Here is a 25,881-nt window from a genome sequence, read left to right as displayed (position 1 = left end):
GATTGGAGCCTCAAGCTCAGATGTTTGCCTTAGGAGTTCGGGGTTGCTTTGGACTGAAATTCCCCTTAGCTGGAGTTCTGTTCCTCTATTTTCCACCAGGTGTTTGCTTATCGATCTTGGGCTGCTTTGGAATGCAATTTCCCTTAGCTGATTTTCTGGTTTTTTGTTCTGTTGGTTTTGCTCGTTGGTTTCTCACCAACTTGGAGGTTGGAGCTTGTTTTAGCTTCAAGCTCCTCTTTATTGATGTAATTCTTGTTTAATTCATCAATAAAGACTTCTTTTGCCGATCAAAAAAAAAAAAATGCCATAAGCCAGTAAAGTCATTGGGAATACATATAGCAGATTATCAAAGTTAACTCAGTAACAGGAAATATATGCAGTCAGCCAGTAGAAATTCATTAGGGATAACATACAGCGGATGATCTGAGCTCACTATTTGTAGTATCATCATCCTCCCCAAATCCCTCAGAAATCAACCGCATCAAGTTGTTGCCACTTTAATGTTTACTAAATCCACTGCATGCTTGAAGACTCTATTCATGGTCTGTGGTAAACAAGTCAAAAGAAGCCAATAGTTGAAAGTTCAAAAGACAAAGAAGACATACATAAACTATCTCCAAACGATTGTGACTGGAAAAGGAAACATAGATATAACCTGGATGAAGCAATGGTTGCTTGGTGCAAATTGCTCTGCAAGCTCGACACATCTAGATGCTATTTCTGCTTTGTAATGATCATTGATGTTTGTCATGTAATCAATCATACAATCAACAATAACTTCTAAATTGGAGAATTTCGTCATCTTATACAGCAGTTCAAAAGTTTTCCTCTTTAGAGTATTATCTGGGTCCTGTGTCAGGAAGCATGTCCAACTTTGATTGATGTGACAGATGTCCTTCCAATAATGACTTTGCAAATGTGAAATGTCACAAAATTGCATAAATAGTTGTATAAATAGACACATTTTCCGTATACTTCATCCATTACCATATGACATTTCACAAGAATCAGAGCCAGCAGAGGTATAAACGTGGGAGCCAGCTTATATCAGCAGGAAAAAGCAATACTGATCTGAATAGTCCATAGCTTATGCACAACAGATGAACTTGTAGCAAAACAAGCAGAAACAAAAATAAACCATACAATTGTTAAAATCTATATAATAAGATAGAAGGGTTTTTGAAAATGTGTAAAATGTATAAGAGATACATTTGGTTTGAAAGGCTAAGATGAATCTTACATTTATATTAACGGTTCAGATCAATTATAGTCCCGCCCAAACATTTCTCCTGAGCTTTCCACCAACCCACCTCTCCCCACCTTCCCTCTCTGCTCTCACGTCTCGCCATTCCCTTTTTATCTCTCTCTTCCTTTCGAAATCGGACCCTTGGCTAAAGAATGTTTGAGTTCATCTGTGGTGTGTGAAACAACGAGCACTCCTCTCTTGCTCAAAGCCTTAACCGCATGATCAAGAGGCGATTGAGATTGAGCTGGAGATGGATCGACTCCTCTAGATTTTATCAAAAGCGTTTGATCAGGAAACATGCACTTGGACACAAAGTTAGGGTCCAGTACGCAGTCGACGCCGTGGATGGTGAGATCGGCTGGCGGAGATCGCGGGATCGCCGTGGATGGTGAGGCGATTGTTTTCTTGGATCCAGAGATGGAGAGATCGCCATTGAAGCCCTTGGAGACGAATAGGTAGCGATTGATAGAAGAGATCATTCATGGGTTTTTTCTGTTATCATTAATTGTTTTGTTTTTGGTTTTTTTGTTGATGAATTTTCAGTGTGTGTTGCAATTTTAGGCAAAAATAGAAGAATTGAAGCTGAAATTTAGAAGACCCAATTCAATTCAATTGATTTATTTTTCTTTCTACAATCTTTGTTGGAGCTGAGTACGAGAAGATTTGGCAATATCAGGTATTTATCAGGTTACGGCTTCATGAGTTTTGCCTATTATCATTAATTGTTTTGTTTTTGGTTCTTTTGTTGATGAATTTTCAGTGTGTTGAAATTTTAGAATTGTAATGGATGATTTTCAAGAGTATTAGGTGTTCATTACAATTTTTACTTAATCTATTCAGCTACTCTTGGGATACTTTTGGGATGATTGGGATGATTAGGTGTTCATGATTAGGTGTTCATGATACTTAATAGAATTGTAATACTCTTGGGATTTCAAGAGTATTAGGTGTTCATGATTTTCAACATTATTTTCAACATTACAATTTTAAAAATACTCTTGGGAATTATACAATTGAGTGGTCTAACGTTTTTTATATATACAATTGAGATTAAAATGCAATCCTAGCGTATGCTCCAGCTTCATTATACTTCAACACTACAAAATTAGAGGTTAAATTTCTCTGATGTGGAAGAGAAAAATGAAGAACATGATAACAAGAAAAGGGGCAGTTCTAAAATACCAAAGCCTCCTGTCAAATACCAAAGTGCAATGGTATAACACAACCAAATAAAACTCAATGACATGTGACAATAGACAATAGATAGGAAAACTTCCACAAAAGGCTTAGAAACCCAGAACACAGTGTTATTGCAAACTTAACCTTGATGAAGTACGAATACAATTAAGTACAAGACATCGTATCCAAAATTTTACGAGCATGAATACTAAATAAAAGCATTCAATACTAGATATTATTTTCTTTTCTTCAGCCATGCTATTTTGTGCATTTCCATCTAATAATCAAATCTGAAAGTAAGCAGGCAGATAAAATGAAGCAAACACTGTCACAGCACATGATAGAAGCGCTTCCATGGCATATAAAAAAGGTTTATAGGGTTCGGGTCCTATTCTTAGAGCCACCAATCAAGAGTAAGAAAATGAAAGAACAACATATATGGGACAAAATTAATGGTTAATTCTTCAAAATGTAATGAGGACATTTATTAGATGAACTACACGACAGAAATTCATGAAGCTTAGATGCATAACGCTACCACTACAGATCAATTTTATGAGAACTTACATCGCCTACGCATTATGATACTTCTGCTATTTCTGCTCTGCCCCCAGAGAACTCCAGGGACCCCACAGAAGTTAACAATTCCTGCAATTCAAGTCCAATGTTAGAAGAAAAAAAAGTTAGACCACTCAATTGTATAATTTTCAGGTTTGTATTTGTGAATGTGCGATTTCTGGGTTTTTGACTGTTTATTCAATGTTTTGAGAGATGTGAGGTTTGTGAGATTTTGTTGGTTTATTATTGAGTCTTTGTTTTTTGGGTTTGAAACTAATCATTGTGAATCTGTGATGTGTTGTGAAGACATACATGTTCAAGTACGACAGTGTTCATGGACAATGGAAGCATCGCGATGTCAAGGTCAAGGACTCAAAAACACCTTCTTTTTGGCGAGAAACAAGTCGCTGGTTTCGGAGTCAGGTAATTATGCCCTTTATTCTCTCAATTTCGTTGCAATTTTTTTTTTGAATCAGAGTATATTTAAATGAAAAGTTTTAATTTTTTTTGGTGTATTTTTAGGAACCCTGATGAAATCCCATGGGGCGAAACCAGAGCCGATTTCGTTGTGGAGTCTACTGGAGTTTTCACTGATAAGGAAAAGGCTGCTGCCCACTTGAAGGTTTGGTTTAATTTCCTATTTATTTTTTTGTTTTTTTAAATATTTTTTTGTTCTGATGGAAATGTTTTTTGATATATATAATTGGGTTGATTTAGTTGTCTGCATCTTTGATCTGTGATCAAAGTTTGAATCGAATATAACACTATTGTCTCTATCATTGTTGTTGATTTTTATGCATCGGTTAGATTTTATAAATGTGTTGATTTGGTTGTCTGCATTCAAAGATCAGTGATCAAAGTTTGAATTGAATATAACACTATTCTCTATCATTGTTATCGGGTTGATTTAGTTGTCTGCGTACAATGATCATTGAAGTTTGAGTTGAATGTAACACTATCTCTATCATTGTTGTTGATTTTTGTACATCTTGCTTAGTCGGGTTGAAGTTTGAGTTTGCTTTGAAATCCTTGACTTGGGTTCATTTCTGTTTATCATCATTTCTAGTTTCATCTTTGGGATTCTTTATAAATCTGCTGATCAACATTTGAGTCTTAGATCACAGTTTTTGAGTCTTTCTCATTACTCAAATTTTAAAATCACTAAATGATTCGCCTAATGATCATTGTTCGAGTTATTTTTGAAAACAGGTTCATGAACCAAACATGCTGTCAAGAACCAAACAGTTATTTTTAAAATCACTAAATGATTCCCAGATGATCCTCCTCACAGGTTCAAGAACCAAACATGCTGTCAAAAATTGCTTCAGTTGACCGGAATAGCCTTTCGAGTTCCAACTGCGAGTTCCAACTGTGGATGTTTCAGTTGTGGACCTCACTGCGAGGCTTGAGAAGGCAGCTACATACCAGCAAATCAAAGATGCTATCAAGTGAGTATTCAGATTTCCTTCAAATTCACCTCATTATGCAGTATATTAGATTGGCAAATTGAGATTTGCATAGTTGTATGAAATTTCTTTGGCTGTCAACTCTTGATTAGCATGTGACGAGGTCTTTTATTCTTTCTTGGTTAATTTCAGGGAGAAATCTGAGGGCAAACTCAAGGGTATTTTGGGGTTCACCGAAGACGATGTGGTCTCCACTAACTTCATAGGGGACAGCAGGTAGATTGTTATACTATTTACCATCTTAATACTCTAGCTGATTGTGTTACTTAGCAGTTAAATGCCGTGAATTTGAAATATAAAACAAAAAACAGAAAATATGTAGGTCAACTGGGCTTCTGTTTTCATTGGAAGAAGATGACAAATGGGCTTATGTTCCTTTCTTAGGTGGAATCTTACTTAAACCTTTATTAGTCAATTGCAAGTGCCATTTCACACCCACTTTTCTTCCTTTATTGCATTTTCTTTTTGTTAATAGTAAAACCAATACAGACCAGTGCAATGTAGGAATGCAACAAAATATGTAGGTCCTCTGCTTTTAATTTTACTAAAGTATTTGCACTTGGGTCTTTTTATAATCCACAATAGGCCAGTGTATTGAGTTTTCTATTTGTACTTGAGTACCGACATTATGTTTTGTTCCTTTCTTGACTTGGGTTCATTTCTTCCAATTATGAAAACTTTAGTTAGGCCTGTTTCTGTTTTCATTTTCTATTTTTGTTTTCAAAAAACAGGTAAAAAGGATGGTGTTTTGTTTTTTGAACAAACATAAAAAGGTTGGTTGGTGAACTATTTTTGATTTAATTAAATTTTTGTAATGAACAAAACCCACATTTTAGGAATTATTTTTCGAATTTTCGTAAACCATTTTTGCTTAGCAATTAAAAAATTCACTTTTTATTTTTTATTTTTTATTTTAACATTTCATTGTTCCTTTTTTTTTTTTTTTTTTTTGAAAGCATGAAAAACAAAGAAAACAAAAGCATAACCAAACAGGGCTATATAGGAAAATTATCCAGTTTTATGTCACATGAAAAACAGATGACAGAAAATGAAAACATTCGAGTATTCATATGTATATATAATCATAAATATTAAAATTATGGCCATTTTTAGAATTTTTCATTGTCTTCACTTTTCAAAAAAACTAAAAACAGAAACACAACTAAACGGCTAGGAAAATTATTTGTTCTATGTCACATATTGGGATCATATACTATCCTAGAAAAATATATAGCAAAGAAGAAAATACATACCTTTTTTCCAGATCTCATGTCGATTTTATCCTTAAATAGTGTTGGGAATAAATTTAAATTTAAATAGTGTTGGGAATAAATTTAAGTAGTGTTGGGATTAAAAAATAAATTTAAATAGAGTTGGGATTAAATTTAAATTTAAACAGTGTTGGGGTTAAATTTAAATTTAAATAGTGTTGGGATTAAATTTAAATTTAAATAGTGTTGGGATTAAATTTAAATAGTGTTGGGAATAAATTTAAATTTAAATAGTGTTGGGATTAAATTTAATAGTATTGGGATTAAAAAATAAATTTAAATAGTGTTGGGATTAAATTTTATATTAAATTTGTAATTTTATCAAATTAAAAAATAAATTTAAATAGTGTTGGGATTACTTGAAGAACCGACCTGATCAGCAGAATACAATGGAGGTGGTTTCGACCACTCGGCTGTGGTTGAGATTAATGAATTTAATTCTTATCTCAGATAGACATTGAACTTAATATATAAAAAACCATATAATCGACTCAATCAACGTATTCATATGCATACAACTTGAAACATGTGTGTTTATTTTCTAAATTAATAACTTGAATTCAGCTTTAAACAATTGTCGCTAAAGGGCTTTTTAAACAATTGTCGTAGAGTATAGTCTGTTAAATATATTTTTATAACTGTATTTTAATCTTAATATTATTTACACCGTGCCTTTAGGCACGGGCATACGCTAGTAATCAAATAAACCAGAGTGTAGAGATATAGACATCTTAGTGTCAACAAAAACAATGGGGAAAAACAAAGAACATGGACCTGTCTACAGCTCCAATGGCTCCATCAATTCAAATCGAATTAATGTCAAATGCATTTGCAAAAATAATGTTTCTCACCTCTAAGCAATCAATCGCGATTTCTGGACTTGTCTTTATCAACCGACCAAGGGCATCAATGCCCATGTATTTTAGATTATGACTGCCACTCTGCCCAACAGATATGAATGTGTGAACAAGAGATAACAACAAACAAAAACCCAACAACATGCCCAACTGCAGAAGGCAAACCTTCAAAAATTTAGAAATTGCGTCAGCCGCAGCATCTAATAACTTAGGATTGGGATGTATGGAGGAAACACAGCAGATGCACTCATAAAGAACAGCATTTCCTATGTTACTTGATGAGTTACACTTTCTCATTATGGCCCTGTTTGGTAGGACTTATTTCCAGCTTATTTCAGCTTTTAGCTTAATTTAAGCTATTTTGATGTGTTTGATTCAACTTAACAATACAACTTATAGCTTTTTGTAAGTCAAAAATCAATTTATTCTTTGAGTGGGGGAGGAGAAGCTTAATTTACAAGTCAAAAATCAGCTTATGTTCATAGCTATAAGCTATAAGCAATTAGGCTATAAGTTGTGATCACTTTCTCACAGTTCTACCAAACGAGGCCCATGTCACCCACAACAGTATACGTGTGTTCACAATTGAAAAGCTCAGCCCACACTTCTACTTAAAATCCAAGTATTAAGGAGAGGGAAACTAGAGCCTTATAACTAACATAGATGGGGCAACTCCAAGCGATGTGGGACACATTCCAACACACCCTCCTGAACCACAACATACAGTAACTGGACAAACAGCACACCAATCACAAACCCAACCAAGCTCTGATACTAAGTTGAAAAGCCCAGCCCACACTTCTCCTTAAAACCCAGGTATTAAAGAGAAGGAAACTAAAGCCTTACAATTAGCATAGATAGGACAACTCCAGATGGGACAACTCCAGGCGATGTGGGACACATTCCAACACACCCTTCTGGACCACGACATACGGTAGCCAGACAAACGGCACACCAATCACAGGCCCAACCAAGCTCTGATACCAAGTTGAAAAGTCCAGCCCACACTTCACCTTAAAACCCAGGTATTAAGGAGAAGGAAACTAGAGCCTTATAACTAGCACAGATAGGGCAACTCCAGGCAATGTGAGACACATTCCAACACATCCTCCTGGACCATAATACACACTAGCTGGACAAATAGCCCACCAGTCACAGGCCCAACCAAGCTCTGATACCAAGTTGAAAAGCCCAGCCCACACTTCTCCTTAAAACTCAGGTCTTAAGGAGAGGGAAATTAGAGCCTTATAATTAGCACGGATGGGGCAACTCCAGGCGATGTGGGACACATTCCAACATTCACTAGCTTTCTTGTCACCACTACCCAGTAATGCCAAAATTTTCCGCAACTTGATCTGCACAACAAAAGGAGTGATTACTATATAAAACACATCACAATTCCAAAAAAAATGTGAGCAAATCAACACATTAGTAATGCTAATATCCATGTTGAAAAAATGAAGTTTGCAAGTTCTGCATGAAGAAGTAAACCGACCCTCTGTCTCCTTTGGTGCACATGGAGAAACAAAATGGCCACAATTCCAAAACCCAAGGGGTTGGCCTAGTGGCAAGGCCTTGTGTCTTGGGGAGGTGCTCCTTCCAAGATTCAGGAATCAAAACTTCTTAGGTGCTAACAATTTCTTGAGGCCATAAAACTGGGGGAAACTCTTGAATTCACCGTGGTGCACTTAAGGGAAACTCCTTGCCGAGGCCTGTGCACCCCTGGGGATTAGTCGGATTTAATCCAGACACCCCGATGCCAATCAAAAAAAAAAAAAAAAGGCCGCAATTCCAAATTAGCTTGATGGGAATGCTTATACTAAGAGTTCTTGAAATTTTGGTTCACATGGATCACAGTGAAATTTAACTACTTCATTCAGCTTTTTCAAATTGTAACGATGCTTAATTGCCAAGGCGGTTGTCATTTTGCATACAACTTGTACTTGGATTGGGCTCCCTTAGCACCTTTTTGGTGAATTTACTTGTCTAGATAATTTTTTGCTCCAAGGTGGAGACCCTCACCTTGGCAAAACATTTTTAAATTCTTCACATAAGAAAACAAGCATAAAGGATCTTTAAATGCTAGGCTTAGCAAATTGGCAACTTCACAACTTGTATGTATACCCCTAGGTAGGAACCTAAATCATGGGCAAGGTGGAGAAGTACAAGAAGAAGCACATTGGCAGCCTAGAAGCCTTGGAGAGCCTTCAAGATTCATGGGAGAAGTGCAAGAAGAAGCATAATTGATATGAAGATTGTTTTCGACAAAGCAAGGGACCAAGAAGACCAAGAAAAGGACTTAACAACCCAAGTCACGTCAACTTGGTTAACCAAAATAGGAGGTTGGTCACTTGGTCGACCAAACCATTAAAGATGGTCGACTTACGCAAGTCTTGAGAGCTAGAACTACAACAACCAGTACGATTGGTTAACCACCTCAGACATGGTCAACCAATGAAGGTGCCATACCAAGTCCAGGAGGCTTGATCGACCAACCACATAAGATGGTCAACCACAACTTAGTCGACCAATTTTGATCAAAATTCAAAAAACTAGCATAGCCATTGGAGGCTTGCCTATTTATGTCCCCATTGTGATTTTCTGATGAGAAAAGGCTAAAGGAGTGTCTTCTATTGCTTGTACCTGTGAGAATATGCCTATATTCAGTGTTCTCCCTTCCCCTTTTAGGATTAGGACTAGTGTTCTATATCAGCAATGTATTCGTTTAGGATTAGGAATTAGTGTTTTATATAAGTGATGCATTCTTTGTTCAATTAATTCAATCTAATATACAGTTTCATTCAGAAAACTTACAGTACCATCTTACAATCACATTTTGGTGTGCTCACTTCTTGTGAGTGAGAGCTTGCTCTCAATTCTTTAATACAAGCCTGGGAAAGATTTACTCTTTGGAGTCTTTGGAGTTGCCTTGTGGAAGATATATCTTCACATCGTAGTGTAGTTTTATATACTATATCCATCACACACCACACTACTCCCATTTAGAGACTTTTGGGCATAAGGATTTTGCAGCACTTCTTTCAAGTCCATTTGTAGGTTTGAAAAATCTAGTGAAGTGTTTAGGTTTATGGATTGGAGTTGAGGTTTTGGATGTGCTTATTGGTAACTCAATTCACTTGTTTGTGTTTGTATGAGGAAGAGGTTGTGGGGGTCAGAGTTTTAAAAGGCTTTCCCGAGGCTCGCCTCAATGCTCGCCTCACCTTGAGACTAAGGTAAAACGCATCAAGGCTTTAATTTTTAGGCATTACTTCCCAAAGGCTTGCACATCATAGTTTGAGACGTGCGTTTTAAGTGCGCTTTGTATTTTTTTTGTGCATAAGCATGTAAGCACATGCAGAGGTTGCCTTGGGCATTTGTTAAACTTAGTCTATTAGATTGTTTAAATATAAAAAAATAAAAAGAATCCATTTTAGCAACTATATTCTACAGGAAAAATTAAGTAAATGATCAATAATAAACTAAAAAAAACATAGTTAATGGTCAAGTGAGAAGCTTAATCGCTAAAGTTAAGAATATTAATTTCATTTTTAATGAAGGAAAACTTCCTTCTATGTAGTAAAATGTTTAACGCCTTCAAGAGAAAAGTATTTACACCTTTATATTTAATTTAATTTTTATTTTTTTACTATTTTAAAATATTTAATTCATTCACTAAATATTAAAATTTGAAATTTGAAATGTTTATGTCTCAACGCCTTAAGGCATACACCTCGCCTCATGAGGGGTGAAATGCCTCGAGACATGCATTCGCCTTTAAAAGTTTGGTGGGGGTAACCTAGAGAAAACTCACAAAAGTGTGTTGAAAAGGTTTCCACTTAACTTGAGAAAACCAGTTTGATTTAGTCGAGAAATTTTGGTGAGGAAGACTTAGGATAAGATGTAGGTACAAAGGCATACCGAACCACTATAAAATTATTTGTGTTCACCTATATTTACATTCCCTTGCTTAAATTCCTATGTATGTTGTATGAATGTTTGTTGAATGAATGATATATCACAAGTTCGAAATGGTATAAACATACTTTGATTGAGCATCATTTCATACACTTACTCTAATATTGGTATATAACTTCTTGGGATAGCACCAAAAAATAAATAATTAATTAATTGAGACAATTGTAAATATTTGAGCTAGAATTAAATTACAAGGACAACCAAACTTGAAACCTTAGCTGATATACCTTAAGGATCCAATTAAATATTCTAAGGGTTAGTTGTAAACTCACTTGGGGGTAAGACAAATAGATCCACCTAATAAACATACCTGCGAATAACAGTAAATAAAATTGGGGATTGAGGACCCATGAAACAGACCAAGACTGAATTGGATTGAGGATTATACATTGGATCATTGGAGGGGTTCACAAGATCTGATTGTAGAATCGGATTGCGGATTGTAAGGTCCTATGAAAGAAGAAACAATACAAAATAATTTATATATGGATAAACATTTCTTAAAAGAAAACACAAAATAAACCTAAATTACACTAAAAAATACTGTGAAAAATATAGTACACCATGTAAATATAAGCATTATACAGTAGAAAGTTTGGTAGTAAAAGCTTTCAATTGTATGAAAGGAAAACAAAAAGAGAAGGATAAGAGTTTTGTAACAGACCATTTTGTAATTCGATATAGTACAACATAAAAGAAAAGGCAAAAAATATTAAATAGTTGAAAACTCAATAGAGAGAAACAAATAAAAGAAAATAGCAAGTTTATATATATATATATATATATATATTAAAAAAAAAAATCTATAGTAGCTCCATTCTACAATGACAATAAATAGAAACAAAGAGAAATTAGGGAGGAGTAATGATTCATCCCCCCTTTTCCTCCACCCCTTTGACCCCCTCTCTCTCTCATTGGTTACCTTTTCTTTTTCTTTTTCTTTTTTTTCCTGCTCCACCAATCACCCCCTGTCACGTGGCAAAGGGGGTGAGGGGGTGACCCCCAAAAGGGAGTCCCAAGCATTATTCTTTGATTAAATGGAGAAAAGAAAAAATAACCGAATAATATACCATAGCATGAGAGAGAGGCAACAAAACATACTTGGAGAGTGAAGTGGGTTAGGGAGATATGAAATACTTGAATTCTAGGTAATGGTCATTGAAGGATATCTATCAAGTAAGGAGTGTTAGACGGCATGATACGGTTGTTTCCAATATTCATCACACAAATAACACCATTATCTTTAGTGAAATTAAAAAATAAAAAATCAATTTAAATACATAACGTGTGTTTCTTTGTTATCAAGCGGAATCAAGGCCAACGACAAAGGAAGAGTTTATTCTAGTGGAAACTAGTGCCTAATGACATTTAATTACTTCTAATTAGGGTGGGATTACTAACTTCCACAGTTCACATACTTGGGGATTACCACTAGGATCATCCTTCAAGGAAAAATAAAGTTCTCTTATGGCTCATGGGCTACGTTCACGTGGAGTATGACAAATAAATAAATAAAAAGGGAGAGAAAGAGGGGGGAAAATGCTTACAAAAGTATACGATCTTTAAGAAATCCGATAGTTGGATATCACTCGCAAGGTAAATGCAACAATATGGAAGCATCATTACTTTTGCATCCTTCCAAAACTATTTACTTTTAGGGAACACCTGCCAATGTTTTGCATCTGTCTGTAGATTGTGTTTCTAGCAGTCGTTCACTAAGTGTGGGTTACCAAAAAACAAAATTAAATTAAATTAAAATTTAAATTTAATTTTAATTTTAAAAAATAAAATACAATAGACTCGAAACTAGAAAGCACAGATACGGATACGATACGATAGGGATACGGCGATATAACAAAATCTAAAAAAGTAGGATACGGGTACAGTTTTTTTTTTTTTTTTGATCGGCAAAAGGAAAACTTTATTGATGGAAAAGGAAAATTACATCAATAAAGTGGAGCTTGGAGCTAAAACAAGCTCCAACCTCCAAGTTGGTGAGAAACCAACGAGCAAATACAACAGAGAAAAAAACCAGAAAAATCAGATAGCTTAGGCACTACATCACCAAAATGGCACAGATTTTCTGAGCTATATGCCATGAATTCCCACAGCTCAAACAAAGCATACCAAACACCTTGCCTTGAACAGCTGTTAAGATGCTTCAAATATGAACCCAATGCTTCAACCCACTCATCTCTATTGAGATCTGATGGGATAACAGCCAAAAACAAGAGATTCTCCTTGGAGTATATAACAGCAGCAGACCCACTGTGTGTATCAAATATCAGAACCAGCATGCACCTAATTACTCAATTAACTACAGCAGACCCATTGTAACCCATTGTGACTATCAATTAATTTTGAATCTTCCTCCTCTGCACAGTCCAACCCAGAAACATAATTAGGCTGCAAAATTCCAGCAATAGTCAACCTGGGAGCTAAGAAGGCAAACTGATAGTAACAACCATAAAGTAGCCCAAAAACCAGAACACTGAAACTGATGAGCACCATAACAGAGATAGGCTTCCCAAACAAAACAGCCCATGAACCATTTGCCTTCCAGATGTATACAAAAACAGCACAATCAAGCAGCCTTCCCACCATAGCAGACCAAAATTCATCCATAGCAGACCAAAATTCAAACACCAATAGATCAACACAGCACATCCCCAGAAGGCACCATAGCAGAACAACAAACTTCCAAAATTGCTAAGCCTAGTTACTCCACACAGCACAACCCTCAGGTGGATTAGCCCCCAGCTGAATCAATTAACTTCAGCAGCTGGCAGAAGAGGATGGGGAGACCACCTTTCCTGTCCACAGCAAACCAGTACACAGTCATCTGCTAACCACTACTACAACACCATTGGCTGAGATTGATCAGCAAACCAATTCAGACCACCAATTCAAACCACCTAATATGTGTTAGCCATCAGAAGCAAACCCATCAGCCAACAGCCAACTACAGCAGTGCAATAGCTCCAACTGCACTCCAGCCATACGGCATTCAGAGCATAACAGACTATTCTTCCTCCCACACAGATCAACCAGTAACAGACCATTTCATCACACCAGCAATTGAAACCTCCTCTGCTTTACCCCACCAAAGCTGCAGAAAGTCACAAAGATCCCATTCAATCTGCTGTAGAAACTCCTAAGCCAAGCATCTTCTAATCTGTTGCAAATTATGCACTAGGTCATTGACAGTGAAGTTCAAAGCTGGGACATAGGACTTAATCCACAAAGCAATTCGAACCTCAATAGATTCACACAAAGCTAGAAAATTAGGCTCCACCCCATTGAACACAGAGTCATTCCTCAGTTACGATACGTTTGTAAAAAATAAAAAATAAATAAATTATTAGCAGTGAGTTACACATAAGCTTAAGAATGTTGAGAAACCACAGTAACTTTATGATGCAAAATACTAATCTTTAAGAATTAAGTATTAATTTAAGGCAGTAGCAAGTTTAGTTTTTAAATTTTCAATAGGTCTTGCAAATATTTCATTTCAATATCAAGTTTAATATGTTGATATTATAATATCAGAACAATCCACAACTTGACTCTATGCTTTTTCCTTTTGCACTAGTCAAAAACATTCTATGCAAGTTTATTTACTTATTTATTTATTGATATTAAATTTTACTATTGTTATATTATCTTATTAATCCTTACTTCTATGTAGTTATAGGGGACATGCATGATACAATGAAGATATGGTAATTTGATAAATTCTATTACTTTAGCTTACTATGTTATTTTTATAAAAAAAAAACTAAGCAAAGTATTGTAAAAATATTTTATTTATCCTTGCAATTATATTATATTATGACGTTATACAAGAAATGATACAATTCCAATTTCGTAAAAGGAGTAACATGTGACTTTGAACATTTGATACTTCAAAATTAATTAAGAAATATCCGATAATATGTGACTTAGAGCATCCGATATTTCAAAACTAAGTATCCGATACTTCAAAATTAATGAAAAATTAATTAAGAAGTATCTGATACTTTTAATAAATATCTGATACATATCCGTAAGTATCCAAGGAGTATCGATATCCGATACGAATACGTCTTTTTATTTGAAGTATCCATGCTTCATAGACTCCAAAACACATGACAATGCTCTTCAATTATGAATAAAATACAGAAACACTTAAGGATCCTTTGTCCCACAACCCAAGGGAACAACTACCTAAAAAATTGGCTCTTCAACTTGTTAGCTTTATCATTATTGTACAGTTAGCTTTATCATTATTAGTTAGACTAGACTAGCTTTAGCTTTATATTATTCATTGTATAGCTTTTCTTTATCTTTTGCTTTCGGTGGAAATGGTGGTATCCAATGCCCATCTTCTCTCTATAAAGAGAGACTTCATTCTCTTTGAATATACAATCAATATACAAAACATTTCAGAGTCTCTCTCTCGCTCTATAGCTTCTCTCACTCTCTCAAAATAATCTTTCATGGTATCAGAGCCCAGTGTTACATTTCTGGCAATTTTCGATTTTGGTGTTTAGTCCCGTACACAGTGGCATACATCAAATCGCTCGGAATTTTCTCACGATTCCAACGGCACCTAGCCCGTTCGCAGAACACCCTCCACGCGCCCACACGCGCCGCCTTTACCTTCTGCGCGTCACCAGCTCCGCCACCACTCTCACACGCGCCCGCACGCGCCATCTGTTGCCACTCACCTCCGCCACGCGCCTCCACGCGCCCACACAACCGCGGCTGACGTCAGCCCTGCCTCTCCCGTACGCCGCGCCTGCTATTGTGCGCCTTTCGTGCGCTGCTTCACTACAGTGCACCCGCGTGCGCCAAAACGGCTATTGTGCGCCGCGCCTGCGCCTGTTCGCTACCGTGTGCCGCCGCCTTTCTGCTAACGTGCTCCTCCCTGCACTCTGCTAACGTGCGCCGCTGACATCATCGCTGACATCATCTCTGTCCAGCAGCCTTTTCTGGCTATTTTCGACCTTCCGGACTCACTGGTACACTCTGTTTTACCAAATTTTGATCCTACAGGTCTCTTCCTGTTACTTTAATCCTACTTAACAAGTATTATGGATCGTCTTGACACCTCCCATCCCATTTCCGTTATTCTGAATGGTTCAAACTATGTTCTGTGGGCCCAAGCCATGTCTTCCTTTCTTAAAGGCAAGAAGCTCTGGCGAATTGTCACCGGGGATGTGACTAAACCAGTCAAAGACAGTGCCACTACTGAAACTCCTGTTCATACTGCTACATATGAAGACCGACTTGAGGAATGGGACAGTAAAAATTACCAAATCATTACCTGGTTTCGTAATACCTCTGTTACCTCTATCAGTCTTCAATTTGGCCGGTTTCAGCTTGACTCTGTAACTACTCCTGCGAAAGACATCTGGGATTTTTTAAAAGAACGATACCAGACTACTGGTCTTGCCCATCAATATTAACTTCAGAACCAACTTCACCGCATGCGCCAAGAATCCACTCAGTCCATTAATGACTTCCTTTCTCAAATATACTCTGTTTGGGATCAGCTTGCTCTTTCAGAACCAACCTGGCATGACCCCGAAGATGCAGTTTTATTTACTAACCATCGCAACCAGCAAAGGTTGGTGCAATTTCTCATGGCTCTTACCCCCTCTTTTGAGCCCGTACGTGCCTCTCTGCTTCATCGCCATCCCTTGCCCACTCTTGAACAAGCCATTTCTGAGTTGTTATCAGAGGAGACCCGTCTAGGTACTCTTCAAACTCATCATGTGGACTCTGTTCTTGCCACTCCTCCGTCCCGGCCATCATTTACCCAGCGGCCAACTGCTTGCCTCTATTGTCAGAATCGGGGCCTTCCTTCAACCCATCTCCTGGTCAATTGCCCCGTCAGATCCTGCCGCTACTGCAACAAACTTGGTCCTGGTCATCTGCAACAGGATTGTTTTCGCAATCCATCCCGCTCATCCTCCAATAGCCACTCCTCTCGCGGTGGCTCTTCCCGGGGAAGTTTTCATCGTTCCGGCAACCAGTCTCATCACACTGCTACTTCTGCTTCCGGGAATCAGTCTTATCACACTGCTGCTGCTGCTTCCGGGAATCAGTCTCATCACACTGACACTGCCCCCTCTGCAGGGTTCTCTGAGTCACCTGCTCCATCTACCCCTCACTTTTCTCCAACGGATGTAGAGGCCATGCTCAAACAACTTCTCTCCTCATCTGGTACACCTCCTCCTACTGCTTTGTCTGTAATCCCAGGTAACTCTTCTTGGTATTTTGACTCTGCCTGTTGTAATCATATGACCTCCAGTTCTACTATCTTTTCTTCCTTATCTTCATCTCCTCATATTCCCTCAATACATACTGCTGATGGTTCCCTCATGTCTGTTCGTCATGTTGGTACTGTTTCCACCTCTTCTTTATCTCTACCTCACGTTTATCATATCCCTGCTCTTACCTTAAACCTTATTTCCATTGGTCAATTATGTGAACTTGGTCTAACTGTCACCTTTTCTGCTACTGATTGTTTGGTACAGGACCCTCAGACAGGGCAGACTATTGGGATCGGCCGTAAGCGTGGACGTCTCTATGAACTCATTCACCTTCATGTTCCTGCCTCTCCTCAGATTGCTGCTCCTACATCTACTTCCTTATTATCTCCCTTTCATCTTTGGCATTGTCGCCTAGGGCATATTTCTGTTACTCGTTTAAGGTCTTTGGTTTCTAGTGGACAGTTGGGTCATGTAATTCCCGATAATTTCGATTGTATACCCTGTCAACTTGCCAAACAACCTGCTTTATCATTTAATAAAAGTACTTCTGTTTCTCTTGCCCCTTTTGATCTTATACATTCGGATATTTGGGGGCCTTCCCCTACTACTACTATGGGGGGATCCCGCTATTTTGTTGTTTTTATTGATGATTTTTCCCGGTTTACTTGGCTTTTTCTCATGAAAAATAGGTCTGAACTTAAACACATTTATTATCGATTTGCACAAATGGTTCACACCCAATTCTCCAAAACCATCAAAATTTTTCGCTCTGACAATGCTATGGAATATCGGGATTCAGATTTCCTTTCCTTTCTTCAGCATCATGGTACACTGCCTCATCGTTCCTGTGCTGGCACGTCCCAGCAAAATGGTCGCGCTGAACGGAAACATAGGCATATTCTTGACACTACTCGCGCTCTCCTTCTCTCTTCTTCCTGTCCTGAAAACTTTTGGGGAGAAGCTGCCCTCACTGCTGTTTACACTATCAACTGTGCTCCTACCCCTGTCATCCATAATCAAACTCCCTTTGAACGTCTGCATGGCACTCCTCCTCCTTACGCCAATTTCCGGGTTTTTGGCTCTGCTTGTTTTGTTCTACTTCAATCCCATGAACACACCAAGCTTGAACCTCGCTCTCGTCTTTGTTGCTTTCTTGGGTATGGCATTGAACATAAAGGCTTTCGCTGTTGGGATCCTCTCTCTAAACGTCTTCGTATCTCCTGCCATGTCGTTTTCTGGGAACACCAAATGTTTTCCTCGCTATCCTCCTTTCACTTACCCGGACTTTCCACTACTGCACTGTTTACTAATCTTTCCATCGATCTTTTCTCTACTGATTTTGATACAGGTTCCTCCTCCATCGAGACGCCCTTGCTCACCCCTGATCCTGTCCAGCCTACTCTACCTGAAGGTCTACCTCTTGTTGCCACACCTCCTTCTTCACCGACTCTTCCTCCCACCGATCCTCCTACGGGTCGACCCCGCCGGGTAACTCAACCTCCTATCCATCTTCGTGATTATATTGTTGGATCTACTGCCTTCTCTACTTATGAACCTACCTCCTATCGTGAGGCTTGTACTAATCCTCTTTGGCAGCAAGCTATGACTGATGAACTCCATGCCTTGGACAAAGCTCACACTTGGGATCTTGTTGATCTTCCTCCTGGCAAGACTGCAATTGGCTGCAAATGGGTTTACAAAATCAAAACACATTCTGATGGCTCTATTGAACGCTACAAAGCTCGTCTTGTTGCCAAGGGTTTCAACCAAGAATATGGCATTGATTATGAGGAGACATTCTCTCCTGTTGCTCGGTTTACCTCTGTTCGCAGTTTACTTGCTGTTGCTACTGCTCGCCACTGGGGGCTATTTCAGATGGATGTCAAAAATGCTTTCCTCAATGGTCATCTTCTTGAAGAGGTCTACATGCAACCTCCACCTGGGTCCACTTTTCAACCTCATCAGGTTTGCAAACTACAGCGTGCTCTTTATGGTCTCAAGCAAGCGCCTCGTGCTTGGTTTGCTAAGTTCAGTTCTACCATTCATGACTTCGGATTCACCTCTAGCTCCTATGACTCTGCTCTTTTTATACGGACTACTTCTCATGGTACTACTCTTCTTCTTCTGTATGTGGATGATATGATTATCACTGGTGATGATCAAGCTGGTATTCTCCACCTCAAACAATTTCTCCACCAACAGTTTGAGATGAAGGACCTTGGTACCCTTAACTACTTCTTAGGCCTTGAAGTCTCTCATGATTCTACTGGTTCCTATTTGTCCCAGGCCAAATATGCATCTGATCTTCTGGCTCGAGCTGGTCTTACTGATTGCAAAACTGCCTCTACTCCGGTTGATCCTCAGACTCGTCTCACTCCTCTTGATGGGACTCTTCTCTCTGATGCTACTCTTTATCGCCAGCTCGTCGGCAGTCTTGTCTATCTCACAGTCACTCGTCCTGACATTGCCTATGCTGTTCACATTGTCAGTCAGTACATGTCGGCTCCTCGCACTCCCCACTATACTGCTCTACTCCGTATCCTTCGCTACCTCAAAGGCACTATGTTCCATGGTCTTCACTTCTCGGCTTCTTCCTCTCTTGACCTACGTGCCTTTTCCGATGCTGATTGGGCTGGGGATCCTACAGATCGACGCTCCACCACGGGATTCTGTTTCTTCTTAGGGGATTCTCTTCTTGCCTGGCGTAGCAAAAAACAATCCCTCACTGCCCGCTCTAGCACCGAAGCTGAATACCGAGCTCTTGTTGATACTACTCAGGAACTTCTCTGGCTTCGCTGGCTCCTTGCTGATATGGGTGTTTCTTCATCTGCTCCTACCCCTCTCTACTGTGATAATCAGAGTGCCATTCAGATTGCTCACAATGATGTTTTTCATGATCGCACAAAACATATTGAGATTGATTGTCATTTTATTCGCCAGCATGTCACCTGTGGAACTGTTCATCTTCTTCCTATTGCTTCCGTCGATCAACCCGCTGATATCTTCACTAAGGCTCATCCTCCTGGCCGCTTCAATGATCTTGTTTCCAAACTCAACTTGGTTGATGCTTTCCCTCCTTGAGTTTGCGGGGGGCTGTTAGCTTTATCATTATTGTACAGTTAGCTTTATCATTATTAGTTAGACTAGACTAGCTTTAGCTTTATATTATTCATTGTATAGCTTTTCTTTATCTTTTGCTTTCGGTGGAAATGGTGGTATCCAATGCCCATCTTCTCTCTATAAAGAGAGACTTCATTCTCTTTGAATATACAATCAATATACAAAACATTTCAGAGTCTCTCTCTCGCTCTATAGCTTCTCTCACTCTCTCAAAATAATCTTTCACAACTAATGAATCGAATCCTCGACGCAAGCTGATGTTTCCTCTCTCCCCATATACACCATATCCCACACTTCCCTTTCCTCCTCTTCCCCACCCTTGCCCCTCGAACTAAATAGAGGCTCAACCACTATTCTAGGGAACACCCAATCAAGCCCAAACCACGCCTACCACGTATTCTATAATGGACTAGGAGGTGGTCAGGTCTCCCTCACCTCTTTTGCAAATAAAGCACTAGGTGTCAATAATCTTATTCTTCTTGGTCAAGTTGTCAATCGTTAAGAACTTCCCATGCGTAACTTCCTAAGCAAAGAAAGCCGCCATTGAAGGTACCTTAACCTTCAAATCTATTTCCATAGGAAATCTCGACCACCCTCCCCAATCAACAACCAATAATAGGACTTGACCTCAAAGAGACCCATCTTGGAGACCTGCCACCTAAGCTCATTCTTCCCTCCTATAACAAAGGTCACCAGTTACAACTCCGAAAAGAAACCAGTTATTGCCTCTACCACTAGTTCAGATGAATTCGCCAATTATTGTCAAAAAAATAATAATGTGATAGCATAATTTGCATGCAGTCAACCACCATTTTGTTTAAAAGCTAATGTGACAATCTCCTTATTCCTCATAAATATGCCAACATCTTCTATAAATAGCTTTAAAAATAAACTAAGCTGGAGAAAGGAAAGGAAAGGAAAATTAAAAAATTAAAAAAAAAATGAGACGTACCTGAATGAATGGAGCAGCCATCTAATGATATTCATAAATCTTTGGCAATCTGCGTTCAACTACTAGCTTAAGAATACTTACAAAGCTGATGAATCCTTATAAGAATTAGCATCTATTGTGATGAGATCAAAGAGCGGACAGAGTGTTGCACCCATAACCCCTGGATCATTATCACAAAACCTCTGTAAAAAAGCCAAAATATATATATATATATATATATTAAAAAACAAAATATTAGCTCCCGGAGAAAGTAACATACGGATTTTCTTCTCGGAAGCACAATGCACACATATACATATGCACAACTCAAACTTCATGATCTTACGAACATTACTGGGGTAGAATATGTACATCCTTTTTGGGTTGTCTACACCGATACACCACTTGCATAACTGAAAACAGTGTGCTCGGAAGTGAGTCTAGTCCTTGTATAGCACAATTGGACTGTTCCATTCTGATTTTGCTTTGGAATTTAAGGTACTAACATTGTGAAACTAAATGAAATTCGTCATCACAACTCACGGTATATTAAACCAAACCAAGCCTCAAGTCTCATCAAATGGGATCGGTTACATGAATCTTTCTTCTCCACTCGACTCTATCCAAGGCCATTTCGTTAGTCAAATTAAGGAAGTTCATATCTCTATTTACTATACTAGCCCACGTCAATCTAGGTCTGCCCCTTCCCCTAACACTTTCATCTACCGTCACTGTATCGCATGTCTTCACTACTGCTTATGTTGGTCTCTGTTGTATATGACCAAACTATCTCAATCTATTCTCTTTCAACTTATCTTCTATCGATACTACTCCTACCAATTCTCGAATATACTCATTCCTAACATTTTTAGTCTTGTCACACATCCACCTTAGCATCTTCATCTCAACAATACTCATCTTATCTACATGTTGTTTCTTAATTGCCCTACATTCCTACTCATATAACATCGCTGGTCTAATAGTCGTTCTATAGAACTTCCTTTTTAGTTTAGTGGGTACTCGTTTATCGTACAGTACCTCTGACACACTCTGTCACTTAAGTCACCACGCCTTAATTCTTGGACCACATCCGCTCCAACCTCCCCAGCCATTGTGATAATCGATCATAAATAATAAAAATGCCCACTCTAGGTAGTTCTTAGTTCTTAATCTTCACTTCTCCTCTGCTTCCATTATTATTGCTATTAAAATTACACTCCATGTACTATGTCTTAATTCTACTTATCCTAAATCCTTTAGATTCAAGTGTTTCTCTCCATGTCTCCAACTTAATGGTAACTCATTCTCTAGTCTCATCCACTAACGTGATATCATCTGCAAAAAACATACACCATGACACATCATCCTGATATTTCTCATCAACTCATCCATAACTAAAGCAAAAAGATAAAGACTTAAGGTTGAGCCTTGGTATAACCCTACAGTAATTGGAAATTCACTTGTCTCTCCAGTAAGCAATCTAATAGTAGTCACCATACCTCCATACATATCCCTAATCCTATCAATGTAACCTTTTGTCACCCATTTTTTCTCAAACACTCACCAGATTATATCCTGAAATACTCTATCATATGTTTTCTCAAGATCGATAAAAATCATATGAATGTTTCTTTTCTTTTCTCTATACTTTTCTATTACTCTCCTCAAAAGATAAATCGCTTCTATTATTGACCTACCAGGCATAAACCCAAATTGATTCTCTGACACCTCAGTTATATCTCGCAATTGACATTCCATCACTTTCTCCCACACTTTTATTATATGACACATTAGCTTGATTCATCTATAATTGTTGCAGTTTTGAACATCTCCTTTATTCTTATAGATTGACACTAAAATACTCTTCCTCCACTCCTCTGGCATTTTCCTAGTCAACAAAATCTTGCTAAATAACTTAATCAACTAAGCAACCTCCTTTTTACCCAAACATTTCCAAGCTTCAATAGGAAAATCATCGGGTCCTAAAACCTTATTCGATTTCATCTTCTTAATTGCAATCTCCACTTCAAAGTTACGATAGAACCTGTAGTCCTAGTTTTCCTTATTACTACCTACTTTCTCCACCTTTGACCTATCTCCATGTTCCTTATTTAACAACTTTTCAAAATAGTTCTTCCACCTATCTTTAATATCTTCATCCTTCACCAACATCGTAGAGTCCTCATTCTTGATGCACTTGATCAAAATTTCTTGTTCTCCTCTCTTATTTTAGCAAGTTTGTATATCATCTTATCTCCCTCCTTACTATCTAGTCTAGTCTATAGGTCACCATAGGCTTTCAACTTAGTCTCTCTCACTACTTTTTTGACCTCCTTATTAGCCAATCTGTAACTCTTAATATTTTTCTCAATTCTATCATTATGGCACTTTTTAAAACACTATTTTTTCGTCTTTACTACTGTTTGAACCCCTCTCTCTACCACCAAGTTTTCCTAGAATTGGGTCCCTTTCCTTTCGACTTTCTAAGAACTTCTCTTGAAATTCTCCTCATACAATTGGCTATCGCGTTCCGCATAGTGTTAGCATCATCTTCTAAGTCTCAAGTACCTTCTTTATCCATTCTATTTTTAAAAATTTCTAGTTTATCCCTTTTTAGGTCCCACAATCTCGTCCTACGACGCCCACTATCCTTCCTAGCGTGGTATTGCCCTTTAAAGCATAAATCTAATATCAAAATCCTATGTTGAGGCGTATTTCTCAATATATTATCATTTTTTTTTAAATGATGGTATGTTATCAGTTAAATCATTCAAAATCAAACTCTCCTATTATGGGGCAACTCATGATACAACTCATGGTATGTTATCCATTAAAGCATTTAAAATCACATTTTCCTATTGTAGGGTACAACCCATGGTATAGTATCCGCAAAATTGCACTATCCAATCCAGCAGTAGGGTACAACTCATGGTATATTATCCGCTAAAGCACTCAAAATTGCAATCTCCTATTGTGGGGCAACTCATAGTATATTATCACTTAAAGCATTCAAAATCGCACTCTTCTATTGTGGGGTACAACTCATGGTATATTATCATTAAAGCATTCAAAATCGCACTCTCTTATTGTGGGGTACAATCAAGGTTTAAAAATGCGGTGTTACGTAACGGTTTCGGCCGTTACGTAACGGTTTCGGTGGTAGGCACCACGCGTTACCCCCGATTTTGCGGTGTGATCAAGGTTCTGAAAAGCGGTTGCGGTTGCCGTAACGGTGGCGGTGGCGCGGTTGCGGTTGCGGGGTGTAAAGGCCGCAGCGTAACGGTTGCGGTTACCGGAACTGTGAATTTTTTTATTTTTCACACAATTTACAAAAAACTTACCGATACGCATATTTTTTTTTAGAATCATATTTATTGGGTTTTAAAATAAATTTAGATAATTTTTTCATAATTTTTAAGTATGATCCAATATATTTCATATTTTTAAATCACTATAAAATAAATTTTTTTACATTTTATTTCAATAATTAATGACTTTATATGTCATAAATCCATGTTACACTTGTGGCAAAAATTTCTTTTATTGGACTTAGATGTATAAAATTATTTTTAATTATTATACTTGTGGAAGCATATGTGCATTTTAACTCAAATAGTTTTAAAAAAGTATACATTCTTAATGGAAGAACTTGACAAAGTACATAACATCATAGCATAAATCACAAATAATAGAGAGTACATTTTACATAATATTACTACTAAAATTACATAATGTCACCACCAAAATGAGTGACGTGATGCATCTTGGGATTCAGATTGTTGAGCTTGATTGTTGCTGCTACCTTCACCCCACCAAAATGAGTGACTTGGTGGATCTTGGGAATCAGATTGTTGAGTTTGATTACCACTACCTTCACCCCATCCAGTAGGAAATATATAAGTAAATGTGCTCATCATGTCATCCCTTTCTGTTTCGTGCATTGGGAGAGAAAATGGATACCTTGGCTGAAAAGGATCAACATATTCTTGTTGGGCTTGTTGATAATTTGGCAAATCGTATCCTGGAGGACCACGTTGTTGAGGGGGCCAAGGATAATGTTGTTGAGGTGGGTAAGGATAGCTCTGGCTATCACTGCTATAGGATGGGTAAGGATGATATGGATAACTATGACTACTATCAGATGAATCAAGTTGTTGTTCTCTACTTCTTATTCTTCTTTCATCCCTACGTGTATCACTACCACGAAACCTCCTACGTAGTTGGGGTAAAGGTGCAACAGGTTCTCCAATATCATAATGTTCCCCAACATCACATAATCCAAATCCTCCAATAAAATCTTCACTTCCTGCACCAAAACTAGTACCATCACCGCCATCACCACCATTGTCGCCGCCACCACCACCACCGTCACCGTGAGAAGTGCCTTCACCATCACCATCATCACCTCCTCCATCAGATGGTGTTAAACCACCACTATTATCACTTTGAGTTTGAGTAGGAGTTGAGCTTTGAGAAATGCGTCGAGCTTGATATCTATGGGTGCCACCACCATCGTTTCCATCGCTGCCATCGCCGCCATCGCCATTGCTGTCGTTGCCACCACCACCATCGTCATCTGAGACCAAATCTAGCCATTCAGAATTATCCACACCATCTAGCAAAGGATTTTCCCTTTCTTCTATCCATGGACTTATTGGATCATCTTCTTCAAATATATAATCCAAGTTAATAGGATTAAAACTCCTATCAATCTCCTCTTGGCTGCTTCTTTTAACGTGTCTCAATTTTAATCTCATGTTGTAGGTGATGAAGACTAATCTTTGGATTTTCTTATATTTCAATCTATTCCTCGTCTTCGTATGGATGAGACTAAAAGTACTCCAATTACGTTCACAGTGAGATAATGTGGTGGTTTGACTTAATACTTTCACAGCTATTTTTTGAAGTTCAGGAGCACAACTGCCATGAATAATCCACCACTCAGCTGCACAAAATTACATTACATTAGACATAAGTCAAAATATGATAAAAAAATTATTTAAGTATTTATATATTGT

General features: G+C 38.0%; 1 protein-coding gene across 3 annotated transcripts in view; it reads right to left on the bottom strand.

The window, feature by feature from the left end:
• Positions 1-295: 295 nt before the first annotated feature.
• LOC114303884 (AP-4 complex subunit epsilon) overlaps positions 296-25,881 on the bottom strand; it is a 45,189-nt gene continuing 19,603 nt past the window's right edge. The window contains exons 2-6 of one of the 3 annotated variants that reach the window (XR_014344674.1): positions 20,885-21,044; positions 6,572-6,661; positions 988-1,105; positions 656-850; positions 296-544 (exon numbers count right to left, since the gene is read on the bottom strand). Coding sequence is in view for 1 of the 3 variants with exons in the window: in XM_028249030.2 (XP_028104831.1) it covers positions 482-544; positions 656-850; positions 6,572-6,661; positions 20,885-20,905 (369 nt within the window). In the remaining 2 variants the exon portion in view is untranslated. Of the gene's footprint in view, positions 545-655; positions 1,106-6,571; positions 6,662-20,884; positions 21,045-25,881 lie in introns of all 3 variants that reach the window. The other 2 variants (XR_014344673.1, XM_028249030.2) reach the window with 2 other exon arrangements.

The sequence above is a fragment of the Camellia sinensis genome, chromosome 11, assembly GCF_055761805.1.
Source record: "Camellia sinensis isolate YWXY chromosome 11, ASM5576180v1, whole genome shotgun sequence".
Classification (NCBI taxonomy): Eukaryota; Viridiplantae; Streptophyta; class Magnoliopsida; order Ericales; family Theaceae; genus Camellia; species Camellia sinensis.
This window is presented reverse-complemented; position numbering and strand designations above follow the sequence as displayed.